General features: G+C 66.8%; 4 protein-coding genes across 4 annotated transcripts; 3 read left to right on the forward strand and 1 right to left on the reverse strand.

Moving 5' to 3' along the window:
- Nucleotides 1-642: 642 nt before the first annotated feature.
- On the reverse strand, nt 643-3,328 carry CHLRE_07g342600v5 (uncharacterized protein). Its single transcript, XM_043064383.1, has 4 exons — nt 3,171-3,328; nt 2,940-3,096; nt 2,501-2,729; nt 643-2,234 (listed from the first exon to the last, which is right to left on the reverse strand). Exons 1-4 carry the CDS (start codon nt 3,220-3,222, stop codon nt 1,479-1,481), a joined length of 1,194 nt encoding a protein of 397 aa, XP_042922923.1. The 5' UTR covers nt 3,223-3,328; the 3' UTR covers nt 643-1,478.
- Nucleotides 3,329-3,428: 100 nt separating this feature from the next.
- Nucleotides 3,429-6,480, forward strand: CHLRE_07g342550v5 (uncharacterized protein). The gene is made up of 4 exons (XM_043064380.1): nt 3,429-3,800; nt 4,093-4,216; nt 4,765-5,266; nt 5,737-6,480. The coding sequence occupies exons 1-4, from the start codon at nt 3,521-3,523 to the stop codon at nt 6,121-6,123; spliced, it is 1,293 nt and encodes a 430-aa protein (XP_042922924.1). The 5' UTR covers nt 3,429-3,520; the 3' UTR covers nt 6,124-6,480.
- Nucleotides 6,481-6,528: 48 nt separating this feature from the next.
- On the forward strand, nt 6,529-7,650 carry CHLRE_07g342551v5 (uncharacterized protein). Its single transcript, XM_043064381.1, has 3 exons — nt 6,529-6,851; nt 7,075-7,287; nt 7,531-7,650. The coding sequence occupies exons 1-3, from the start codon at nt 6,687-6,689 to the stop codon at nt 7,558-7,560; spliced, it is 408 nt and encodes a 135-aa protein (XP_042922925.1). The 5' UTR covers nt 6,529-6,686; the 3' UTR covers nt 7,561-7,650.
- Nucleotides 7,651-7,708: 58 nt separating this feature from the next.
- On the forward strand, nt 7,709-11,053 carry CHLRE_07g342552v5 (uncharacterized protein). Its single transcript, XM_043064382.1, has 2 exons — nt 7,709-7,799; nt 7,961-11,053. The coding sequence occupies exons 1-2, from the start codon at nt 7,791-7,793 to the stop codon at nt 10,787-10,789; spliced, it is 2,838 nt and encodes a 945-aa protein (XP_042922926.1). The 5' UTR covers nt 7,709-7,790; the 3' UTR covers nt 10,790-11,053.
- Nucleotides 11,054-11,092: the final 39 nt, after the last annotated feature.

Here is an 11,092-nt window from a genome sequence, read left to right on the forward strand (position 1 = left end):
AGCACCGTCAAGGCTAAGGATCGCACCGCGCATCGTGGCCCCTGCCCCTGCCCCTGCCCCACTGCCCCTGCCCCTGCACCTGCACCTGCCCCTGCCCCTGCCCCTGCCCCTGCCCCTGCCCCTGCCCCTGCCCCTGCCCCTGCCCCTGCCCCTGCCCCTGCCCCTGCCCCTGCCCCTGCCCCTGCCCCTGCCCCTGCCCCTGCCCCTGCCCCTGCCCCTGCCCCTGCCCCTGCCCCTGCCCCTGCCCCTGCCCCTGCCCCTGCCCCTGCCCCTGCCCCTGCCCCTGCCCCTGCCCCTGCCCCTGCCCCTGCCCCTGCCCCTGCCCCTGCCCCTGCGCCGTGGCTGCGGTGATGGTGGCGTGCATGTGCGTAGCGGAGGGGCTACACAAGATGACAAGGCCACGTGGAGGAGGAGTGCGTGGCGCTGCCCAAGAAGCGGCGCCGGCGCGCAGGTTCAGACCTGCCGGTGTCTGGTTTGCAGTCTTTGCTGGCGAGCATAGGCGCATAGCATGGCACGGTGTGTGGGTGAATGTATTGCTGTTGGTTTGTTGCCTGCTGTGCTTGTGCTTGACAGCGAGACGCGGCTGGATGCATGGCAGGCCCATGCCTGCACGAACCGACCCCGGCTATGTCCAAGAGATCAGGTAGTTTCGATACCTTCAGCCTTAGACATTGCTCAAGGTGGCGTGTGTAGGCTCAGCCCAATCTTCCCTTGAGAGAAATAGCCATCGTTGTGTACAAACCTGTACGATCCTGACACCCCTTGTCCTGCGCCAAGTCCCCCATCGCCGCTGTCACCGCCATCGTGAACGCAGTCCTGCCCAACGCAATCCGTGCCGGTTTCTTGTAGATGCCCTTGGGCTCGCGGCATCTACACAGTGTAGATGAACCCTCCCGCGGCATCTACGCCCGGAAACTTTCACCTAGGGGAGTAGGGGGGCAAGCCCTCCCCCCAACCCCCCAAAACGTCTACGATACCGCTAGATCCGCGCCAAGAACGTCTGCGCGCCGTAGATGCGCGGCCCCCAATACCAAAACGAAATCTTCCTTCTGCCTTCGGCGGATTTTGGGGAGACCTCTACAGACTACAGCGCAGATGGGAAATACGGCCACCGAACGCACTCCGAGCGCACCAGGATGGCCGTATCTGACCGTCTTCAGCCGGCCCCCAACCGCAGGCCCAAGCCACATGCTGACATGCCGTACGGTAAACACCCATGGGGGCACCCCTGGTAACACTAGACTCCCAAACTCGAAATGCACCATGACACCATTAATACACATCTCCCCAGCAGGTCTCCCCCGAGATGCCCCCTTCACATGCTCACAACAAACATTTCATTAGCGCCGCCGGCATCACGTCCCAGTAACTCATGTGTGACATGACGGTCAAATCAATCATAGAACACTACATCGGCAATAGCTGATCACAGACGACCGCGACTCAATCAAGGCTTGCCTCCGGCCTGTGCCTTCCCTTCACCGGCGGCCCTTTGCCGGTTTGGGAGACTTTCTGGGGTTCCTCCTCCGCTTTGGGGAGGGCGCCGGCTTGGATGAGGGTGACGGCTTGGGTGCAGGTGATGATGAAGGCGCAAGCGCCGGAGTCGGCGAGGGCTTTGGTGCTGCATGTGGGGCAGGCGCAGCCGAGGGCGTTGGCGATGCGCGTGGCGAGGAGCTGGGTCGGGGTGAAGGGCCAGGCGCCGCCGCCGGCGCGCCCTCAAGCGCGAACGCGCCCGGCGCATCGAAGCCGCCGCCGCGCTGCCGCCCCAACACGTCTGACAGCAACTCCGCCACCACCGCCGCACCGGGCGGCGCAAGCTGCTCCGCCGGCCAGGGCGGGAACTGCGGCAGCGGCGCCACCAGCACCCGCACCGCCGCCGCCGCGCTTGCGCTCCCCTGTTGCAGCACCAGGCCGCCCGCCGCCCACACCGCCGCCGCCAGATGCGCCGCCTCCGCGCCGCGGCCCTCCGCTGCGGCGCCGCCCGCCCACTCCGGCTGCGCCCCCGGACCCGACCACAGGTTGTCCCGTAGCAACTGCGCCACCCGGCATCCCGGCGGCGAGTCCTCCCCTGGCTTCAAGGCCTGCTGCGGGCAGCCGGGCTCTTCGGCGTCCTCCACCCCAAGGGCCTTATCGGCGCCGCCGTCCCAGAACAGGTTGCCGGCAATGACAAGGCCCTCGTCAGCGCGCGCGTATGGGCCGGGCACGCCCCCCGCAGCCGGCTGGGGGGGCATGATCTGAGGCAGAGGGCGGGGTGAGGGAGACCGTGGAAAGGGTCACGGTATATGCCCGCCGAGCCCAAAGAAATAGGTCCCGACTCCCGACCGTCAAGCAATCATCGCCCAACCCGGAAATGAAGTGGGAGGCAGGGAGGGGGTGGTGACAAGGCGGGGAGAGGGCGGGTTGGGGGAGTTTAGCGCGCGCCGGGCAAGAAGGAATGTGCTCATCTGTACCGTCGTTGCGCCCAACCCGTGTGCCCACCCGCCTACGTCACGCCTCATACCTGTATGTGCTGCCACTGCGTGCTGTTGTCCGGCGGGTTAACAATCAGGTTGTTGACAAACAGCACATCGCGGCTGGGGATGGCCACGCCGAGGTCATCGGGCGGGTTGTCCCCCACACTGGCCGGGCCCCAGGCGCCGTAGCCGCCGCGACGCAGGGCGCGGCAGCGGGCGGCGTCGGCGTCGGCGTCGCACACGCGGCTGCCGGTGTTGAACTCCACCGCATGTGACCTGTGTTCCGGTGCTGTTGATCGGATTGCAGGAGTGCGCAGGCAGTGCTAGCTAGCGGTGCTGTTGCTGTGATCAAGGCGCGGTACCGCAAGGCTGGCTAGCTGGTGGTAGCGACGGGGCCGGAATGTGAACGCTCCCGCCCACATCCCTCTTGCTCACCCGTGCCGCCCAACCTCACCCAGCCTCGCCCCATCGCCCCGCCTCGCCCACCTGCTCCCCACACGCATCAGGGTGTTGTGCGCCATCAGCACGTGCAGCCCGCCGTACACGCCCAGCCCCGCGCCCCACACGTCGCTGATGAGGTTGTTGGCCACGTGTATGTCGTACGCCTCGTACTGCACCCAGGGCTCCAGCATGTACTGCAGGCCTGTACGGCAGTGTGCGGCGCGCCAGTGCAGCGTTGTGTGTCTTAAGTGTGTGTGGCGACATGCTGGGCACTACCTGCCGAGAAGCCTAGCAGGGCACGCGCCAGAGCCATGCTAAAAGCAGCCATTGTGTGAGCAGCTACGATTAATCTCGACAGGGTGGACGGCAACTTCTACTCTCAGGGCAACTGAAATGATGTCGTTTTGCCATCTGCGAGCCTGCACTGAATCATGGTTGAGTCCTAATTTGTCTTACATAATCATAGCATCAATTATAAGTACAGTGTGTGCACTTAGCATCGCACCTTGCATTTGCATTTATCATAGAACCAAAACCCGCGACAGATCACTCCTGGTGGCCTTTCCGTGCTCCGTTTCATTTGCTGTGTGTATAGAATTACGATACACGTATTAGTTGCCGCTGACATGCCCAGCGCCTCGCCTCGCGCGCTCCCGCTGTCGGGGCCAGGCATTACCTCTGCAACGCGCTGCCTTACGCGGCCGCTCTCGCGTCCAGCACCATGCCCGGCGCAGCCTAACAGGCATGTTGGCCATGCTCGCGCGCAGCGCCTGCGGTGCGCTGCCTCGGGGGCACCTGGCGACGGTGGCAAGCAAGACAGCCAGTCCACCGCACCCGCGTCGAATGGCGCGCCCCCGATTGCACCCGCCTCCGCTCCCGGCGTCGCGCGGCGCACCGCTCTGCTAGGTGAGTCAGGCTTGTGTCGGTTGGGGCCGTGGACGCTTTGGGCGTGGGAGGGTAACAGAGGCACCGGACGCATCCCCCGCCCATACACGCTTGGGAAATCGTCATCATTGGGGAGAGGCGATCTCCCGCGGCTCAACGCCGCCCCCTGCTTTTAATCACCAGGCAACTAGGCACGAGACAGAAGCCATACGCTGTGGCAGCCTTGCCTTACGACCTTGCGCCCAACTGTCTCCGCCTGTTGACCCGTGCCCCATGCCTTCCTTTCCCCTCCCCACTCTCTCGTGCTCCCCAGGCGCCGCCATGCCGTGCTGTGCGTGTGTGTTTTGCGGCGGCGGCGAGGCCAAGGCCGCCGGGGGCTCGGGTGCTGGCGGCGGCCGCAACCCCCTGTACGACAGCTACTTCGCCAACGCCATGAGGTGGGGGGCCGGTGTGTGTGTGTGTGTGTGTGTGTGTGTGTGTGTGTGTGTGTGTGTGTGTGTGGTGGGTGGGGGCACGGGGGTGGCGTGGGGCGTTGTTTCCACCATCGCTTGAGAAGGCTGAAACCAAAATAAGGAGACAAAAGGACGGAAACGCAAAGAGCGCGGGGTTGTGTGGAGGCGGAGGAGGGTGTGGCGTGGCGTCGCTGCTGGGAATGGGGAATGGAGTTGCTGGTCTGGGAGTTGGATTGGACGGAGGCGAGCTGTGCCAGGTTTTAAGGCAAGGAGAGAGGAATTGCAATGGGCGGGTCTTTGTGTACCGTACACGGTTGACAAGGCAAGCACGGACCTGATGCTCTGCCCGCTGCTGCGGCGGCACCCCATTAACTTAGCAACGCACCTATACACATAACCTCATGACCACGCACAAGCTGATGAACACACACACACACACGCACACACACACACACACACACACACACACACACACACACACACACACACACAGGTACGCGTAATGTTTTCCTTGTGCTCTTTAACACACACAGGTACGGCATGGACGACTACGAGGCCGCCATTGCGCCCGTCAAGTCGCAGCTGTTCGGCTGCCTGCTTGGCGGACTGCTGGGCGGCGGCAGTAGCAGTAGCAGTAGCAGCAGCAGCGGCAGTAGCAGTAGCAGTAGCAGCGGCAGTAGCAGTAGCAGCGGGGACCCAGTCAAGTTGCTGGAGGTGGGCATCGGCACGGGGCCCAACTTCGACTTCTACAAAATGGCGCTGCAGCAGCAATCTGGATCCGGTCTTGCTGGCGGGAGCCGGCCGGTCCACATCGTGGGTCTGGATCCAAATCCGGAGATGCTCAAATTCGCGCGCGAGGCCGCCGTCTCGGCCGGCTTTAGCCTGCGCGATGTGGAGCCGGCCGGCAGTAGCGGCAGTGCCGGCAGTAGCGGCAGCAGCAGCAGCGGCAGGGCGGTGGAGGTGTCACTGGTGGAGGGCGGGGTGGAGGCGCTGCCGTTCGCGGACGGCGAGTTTGATGGCGCCGTGGTGACACTGGTGCGTGCGGGGGAGGTGTGCGGGCGGGCAGGGGCAAGGGGGGTTGTAGATACCAGCCCAAACTAAACCAGACCCAATGCAATAGAGCGAGGAGGAGAGCGGGGGGGGGCAGGGGCAGCGACACAGGGACACCGCACAGGGTTGTTGGTGGGAAGGCAGACGGTATGGGTATGCCACCGGTGTGGGAATGGATTTTGGCCGGTGCACCGGTGTGTAGCTGATTTACTCAGCAGCAGCCGACACACAACAATCCTGGCGGCAGCCGTTCCCCGCTGCACTATGCTGCTCCCTGCGCGCCTTCCGGTCCTCCGCGGGTGTCAGTTATGGGTCTCATCACAGTCGAACTCGAGCTGGAAACTTGGCCGGGTTCCCGCACGCGCTCCCAGTGTGCAAGGCACGCAGCCCTACGCACACACACACACACACACACACACACACACACACACACACGCAATCCTACCCACGCGCAGGTGCTGTGCTCGGTGCCGTCGCCCACCACGGCTCTGTCGGAGCTGCGGCGAGTGGTGCGGCCGGGCGGTCGGGTGCTGCTGGTAGAGCATGTGGGGGCGGACGCAGGGTCGCGGCCGCTGCTGCGGCTGGTGCAGGGGGCGCTGAGTCCGCTGCAGCGGGCGCTGGCGGACGGGTGCAATCTGGATCGGGACACGCTGAAGGCGGTGCGGGCGGCGGGCTGGGATCCGGAGGTGGCGGGGCAGGGCGCGGGGGACAGGAGCTGGGGGGAGGGCCTGGGTCTGGGCGGGAGCGGGGGAGGGGGCGGCGGGGGCGTGGGGCTGAAGCAGTTTGACCTTGCGGGCATGTCCATCTTGGCGCCGCACCTGGCCGGAGTAATGGTGCGGTAGAGATTTGCAGTGGGCTGCACAGCTGCGCGGGTGCAGTGCGTTTGCGCGGGTGCAGTGCATTTGCGTGTGTGCAGTGCATCGGGCAGGGGGAAGCGTCGTGAGCGGCCAGGAGTTCGAACGGCGGCGACCTGATTTGTACAAGTTCAAGGAGACGTGACCGCATCATGCCAATCTATGTAAGTGGACACTGTTGCTGGTTTAAGGACGTGAGGGGGTGAAAGTGGCGTGCGTTTGGTGCTACAGGTCCGGGGTGGACCAGACCACACCGCCAGCGAGGCCGAGCGGGGCCGCGCGGGGCCCAGCGCCTGCGTGCATCGGTAGTCTGGGCAACGGGCACCGATTAAGTATAAAAGGGAGCTCAGATTCATCACAAACAATACCCTCCCGGTGACTGAAGCTTGATGCGAAGCCACTAACAGCTACGCAAGCAAGTTACAGTCGCTCGCAGACCCAGGCCCGCTGGGCCTGTCGCTGAAAGCTTGCCGACAACACTGTCTTCGCAAGCTTACTAGCAAGGGCAGCCCATTCTCGGTGCTTAGCGCAAGCGAGCACAGGTCTCGAGAATGGGCGATGCGCCCGCGAAGCCGACTGCTTCCGCGGTGCGACGCCTGCAGCGCGACCTGCGCCAGTGGGAGCGAGATTATGAGGAGCTGGGCCTGCCAGTCCTCCTCCACCAGTTGGAAGCGCAGGACTGGCTCGCCCGGCTGGCCATCAACATGGCGCCCAAGGTGAGCCGCAACCGGTTGCTTGGGCGCTTCGGTCTTGTCTGCATGAAGCCAAAATTATGTAAAGCGGGCAAGGGAGGTCGGGGGGCTCTGCAAACCGCTCAACCCAACCGCCACACGCCTCGGCCCCTTCCCCGACCTCTCGCTGCCTCCCCCCCCCCACACACACACACCTCCCACTGCGTTCTCAAACCCCTTCATTGCGCCCCCGCTTCCGCACCTCCAGGAGGGTCCGTTCGCGGGCTGCGTGTTCCACCTGCATGCCACCTTCCCGCCCGACTACCCGCACGCCCCGCCCGACGTACGGCTGATGGAGGCCCCGCCCGGCTTCGACCACCCCAACTTGTTCGCGGGCTGGTCGTCGGCGCTAACGCGCGAGCGCGAGGGCTTTTATATTTGTTTGGATATGATCAAACCCAATTCCGTGGGGCCGTACAAGGTGAGAGAGCGATCATAAGTACAGATGGGTGGGGTGCAGGGAGTGGGTGCAGGGGAGTGTTTGGGTTGGGCGAGTAAATGGGAGGCACGACTGGGTCACTGGGATATGCTCACGTGAAGGGGACGGGGCTGCATACAGCTGCAAACGCAGGCATGGCAGGGTAAAAGGGTGGTGGGAGATGGGGAATTATTTTGTGGGAATGTGCCTAAAAATGTCTTCGTCTGTGTGTGTGTTGTTTTGCAGTTAGCCGTGACACGCGCTCTAGCACCCTAGCAACACCGGCCTCGTGTCAGTGTGCCGTGGATGCGTGACGGTGTACCGTATGTGTCGGCCGGAGCGCGGTGTTCCTTGGAGTTCAAGCTACCGCGAGTGTTGTGCACCGCACAACACTCATCCGGCCCGAGCCGCAAGGCATCAGTGTCGTGCGGAGAAGTGCAAGCACGCGACTTCAGCCACGTGCACAGATGCGTGTGTTACTTCTAGCGGCAGTAGCAAGGAATAGAATGGGGGCAGCGTAGGGCGTCGGCCTGTAGGGCACTGGCGCCTGTGGGGCTTTGTCACTTGCACCGCCTGACCACGCACCCATCGCGTCTGCCACAACTTTTGCACCCCCAACGAAGCACATCTCTAAACCCTTCCCCCCTCGCTCCCTCCCGCCCGTTCCCGGCTCCAGGGCTGGAGTTCTGCGTACGACATCACCGCCCTCGTGCTGCAGTTGTACGGCTTCCTACTGGCCGACGACTCCATAGACCAGGCGGTCGGCCGCGCCATTGAGCGGCAGCGCGAGCCCCTGCCGCGCCCTGAGCAGGAGCAGCAGCCGCAGGAGCAGCCGCAGGAGCAGGTGGAGCAGGAGCAGAGGCGGCACCAGCGGTTGGGCCCGCCCGCGGATGGCGGCGGCACCGCCGCTGCCGGGCAGCCGCAGCAGCTGCGGGTGGCCTACGGCCTGACCTGCAGCTGCGGCTTCCATGACCGGCCGCGCCTGCGGCTAGCCAGCAGCCCGCCGCCAGGGGTCGTGGCAGTGCCAGTGGCCGCCGCGACGGGCGCTGGCGTGGAAGATGCGGCCATGTCCGATGCGGCCGCCGCTGCGGACCCCGCTGGCCTAGGGCGCAACGGTGGTGGCGGCGGCGGTGAGGTCGTAGCGGGCGGTAAGGAGGCAGCGGCGGACGGCAATGTGGCAGCCTGCCGACTGCCTGACCTCCCGATGGAGATCATCCACAAGATCTTCACACACGCCGACTCCGGCACTGTCAGCAAGGCCGCCGCCGCCGCCGCCGCCGCCACAACCACTGCTGCCGCCGCCGGTGACCAGCCGCCGCCGCCCGCCAAGCGCGCGCGCATCCGCTGGTCCCCGCCGCCCTCCACCTCCCCTGCCCCGCCTGCCGCCTCCGCAGCAGCAGCCGCTGCCCCGGACGCTGCCGCCGCTGGTCCGGCACTGGGCGCGGCGCCGGCGGGCGCGGCGGCACACCTGATGCTGCTGTCGGACGCGGCCCTGCGCGCCAAGCAGGAGGCTGAGCTGATCTGCTTCTTCCGCAAGGCGCCGCCGGCAGCCGCCACCTGGGTCAGCCGCCGCCAGCCGCCCGGGGCGGCTGCTGGCGTCGGCGGTAACGACAGCAAGGCTAACGGCGGTGATGGTGGCAGTGGCGGCGCAGCAGGCGCCGCCTCATCGCGCCAGCCTGGCGGCAGCCGACCCGCAGGCGGTGGCGCAGGTGGCGGCGCTGCCGCCAGTATCGACCCCCTGGATGACGTGTTCGGCGGCGGCTACGACCGGCGCGGCAGCGGCGGCGGCGGCGGCAGCGGCGGCGGCGCCATACCGCCCGAGCTTGACGTGCTCGGCGTGGGCGTCAGCGTGGAGTTGCACGACCGCAGCGCCAGCCTGCGGCGCCTGTCCATGACGCACGACACGCTGTCGCTGGCGGCCTTCGCGGCCGACGGCGTGCGGCGCTCCGCCTGGAACCAGCCCTTTGAGGCCTTCCTGCCGCTGGCGGTCAACGCGCCGCACGGCCGCGCCGCACTGCGCGTGCTGCGCCACAGCGTGGCGGCCATGCTGCGCCTGCCGCACGCGCGGCACGTGCGTGCTGAGCACCTGCTGGACGTCGTGGCCCGCCTCATGAACAGCCTGGTGGTGGACATCTGCACGCCGCCCAAGAAGAAGGAGGGCGGCGGCGAGCCGGATCTGGATCCGGAGATGGCGGATGATCCGTTCCTGGATTGGCAGGGCCGGCGGCAGCAGGAGCGGCCGGTGCCGAGGCACATGTCGGACGCGGCGCTGCAATCCTTCTGCCACCTGCACCACCTGCTGCTTACCCTGGTGGTGGAGGGCGGCAGTAGCGGCGAAGGCGGCAGCAGTCCTGGCAGTGGCTGCAGCGGCGGGGGCGGCGGCGGCGCACTGGGGCGGGCGGTGCTCGAGGCGGCGGCGCGCGACGTGTCTGAATTCATCACGCGCCCCGAGGCGCGGCGGAAGTCGTCCTGCCCGGACCTGGGGCTGCTGCTGGTGAAGTATCTGTTGGTGCCGCGCGACGCCGCGCCCTGGGCCGCCTTCGCGCCGCCCTTCCTGCGCGAACTGCTGGCGCGGCAGGTGCGCTGGGTGGTGAAGGGCCTGGCGGAGGAGCTGCCGCAGCCGCCGCAGGCTGTGGGAGGAGGAAGGAGCGGCGCGTCGGCGCGGGAGGCGGCGCGGGAGGCGGCGCGGGAGGCGGCGGCGGCGGCCGCCGCCGCCTTCGAGCGGCCGTGGGAGGGCGGCGGCGACCTGCGCTACGCGCAGCGCCTGCTGGCGAGGGGCGGCGGCGAGGGAGCGGCGGCGGCCGCGGCCGCGGTGGCGGCGGACGCGACACGGCTGCGTCAGCACTTTGAGCACGCGCGCACCAGCCTGTCGCTGGTGGCACTGCAGGCGTTCTTCGCCAACCACCTCGCCCGCCCGTCAAGCTCCGCCGCCGCAATGCAGCAGCTGGCGGCGATCAAGGCGTCGTACGACGCGCGCAACGGCCAACCGCCACCGCCCGTCTTCGACGCCTTCAACGCGCACGCGCGCTCCGTCATCGCGCAGCGCGGCTGGGGGGACTTCCTGAGCGCCGTACGCATGGGCGTGTCGGCGGAGGCGGTGGCGGCGGTGGCGGCGGTGGCGGCTGTGGGGGGCGGCGCGGGCGCAGGCATGGGTGGCAGGGCCGCCGCCGCGTCTGGCGGCGCAGGAAGCAAGCGCGCCGCCCCCACGATGGCCGTGCCAAGCGCAACCGCGACGGTTATGGTTGGTGATGTGGCGCGCGTGATGGCGGACACGCTGCGTCAGGCGGTGGTTGAGGCGCACCGGGCGGGGTATCAGCAGGTCCCCGACGGTCGCGGGAGCGGTGGCGGTGGCGGTCGCGACGGCCGGGGCGGGTACGGTGGCGGCGGTGGCGGGAACAGATGGGACCGGAAGCCGGCGGTGCCAAGTCGGCCGCCGCGGCACGTGCAGTTTGTGGACTGGGACGGCCCCACGCCGCCGCTGGTGGTGGTGGGCTCGGAGTGGTAGGGGGACAAGCTGCAGCTGGTGAAGCTGGCGATGGCTGCTGGTCGTGCTGGCTGATCGTGCTGGCTGATTGCATGCATGTAGTCCGTCAAGGTTGGTGGCTGATGAGGTAGTAATTCGCATGCATTCGGAGGCGACATCGTGCAAGCTCTTGTCATAGCTGATGTCGCCAAGCGGTGGGGCTGGTCAAGTGAGTCTGGTGACGGGATGCCACAACGTACCACATGCGAAGCTGCACGCAGTGCCTGTCTGTAATACAACCGGGACGCCAACCCGCCCATCATTCAATACAAGCTGTGTGCTTGA

This window comes from Chlamydomonas reinhardtii, chromosome 7, assembly GCF_000002595.2.
Source record: "Chlamydomonas reinhardtii strain CC-503 cw92 mt+ chromosome 7, whole genome shotgun sequence".
NCBI classification, from domain to species: Eukaryota; Viridiplantae; Chlorophyta; class Chlorophyceae; order Chlamydomonadales; family Chlamydomonadaceae; genus Chlamydomonas; species Chlamydomonas reinhardtii.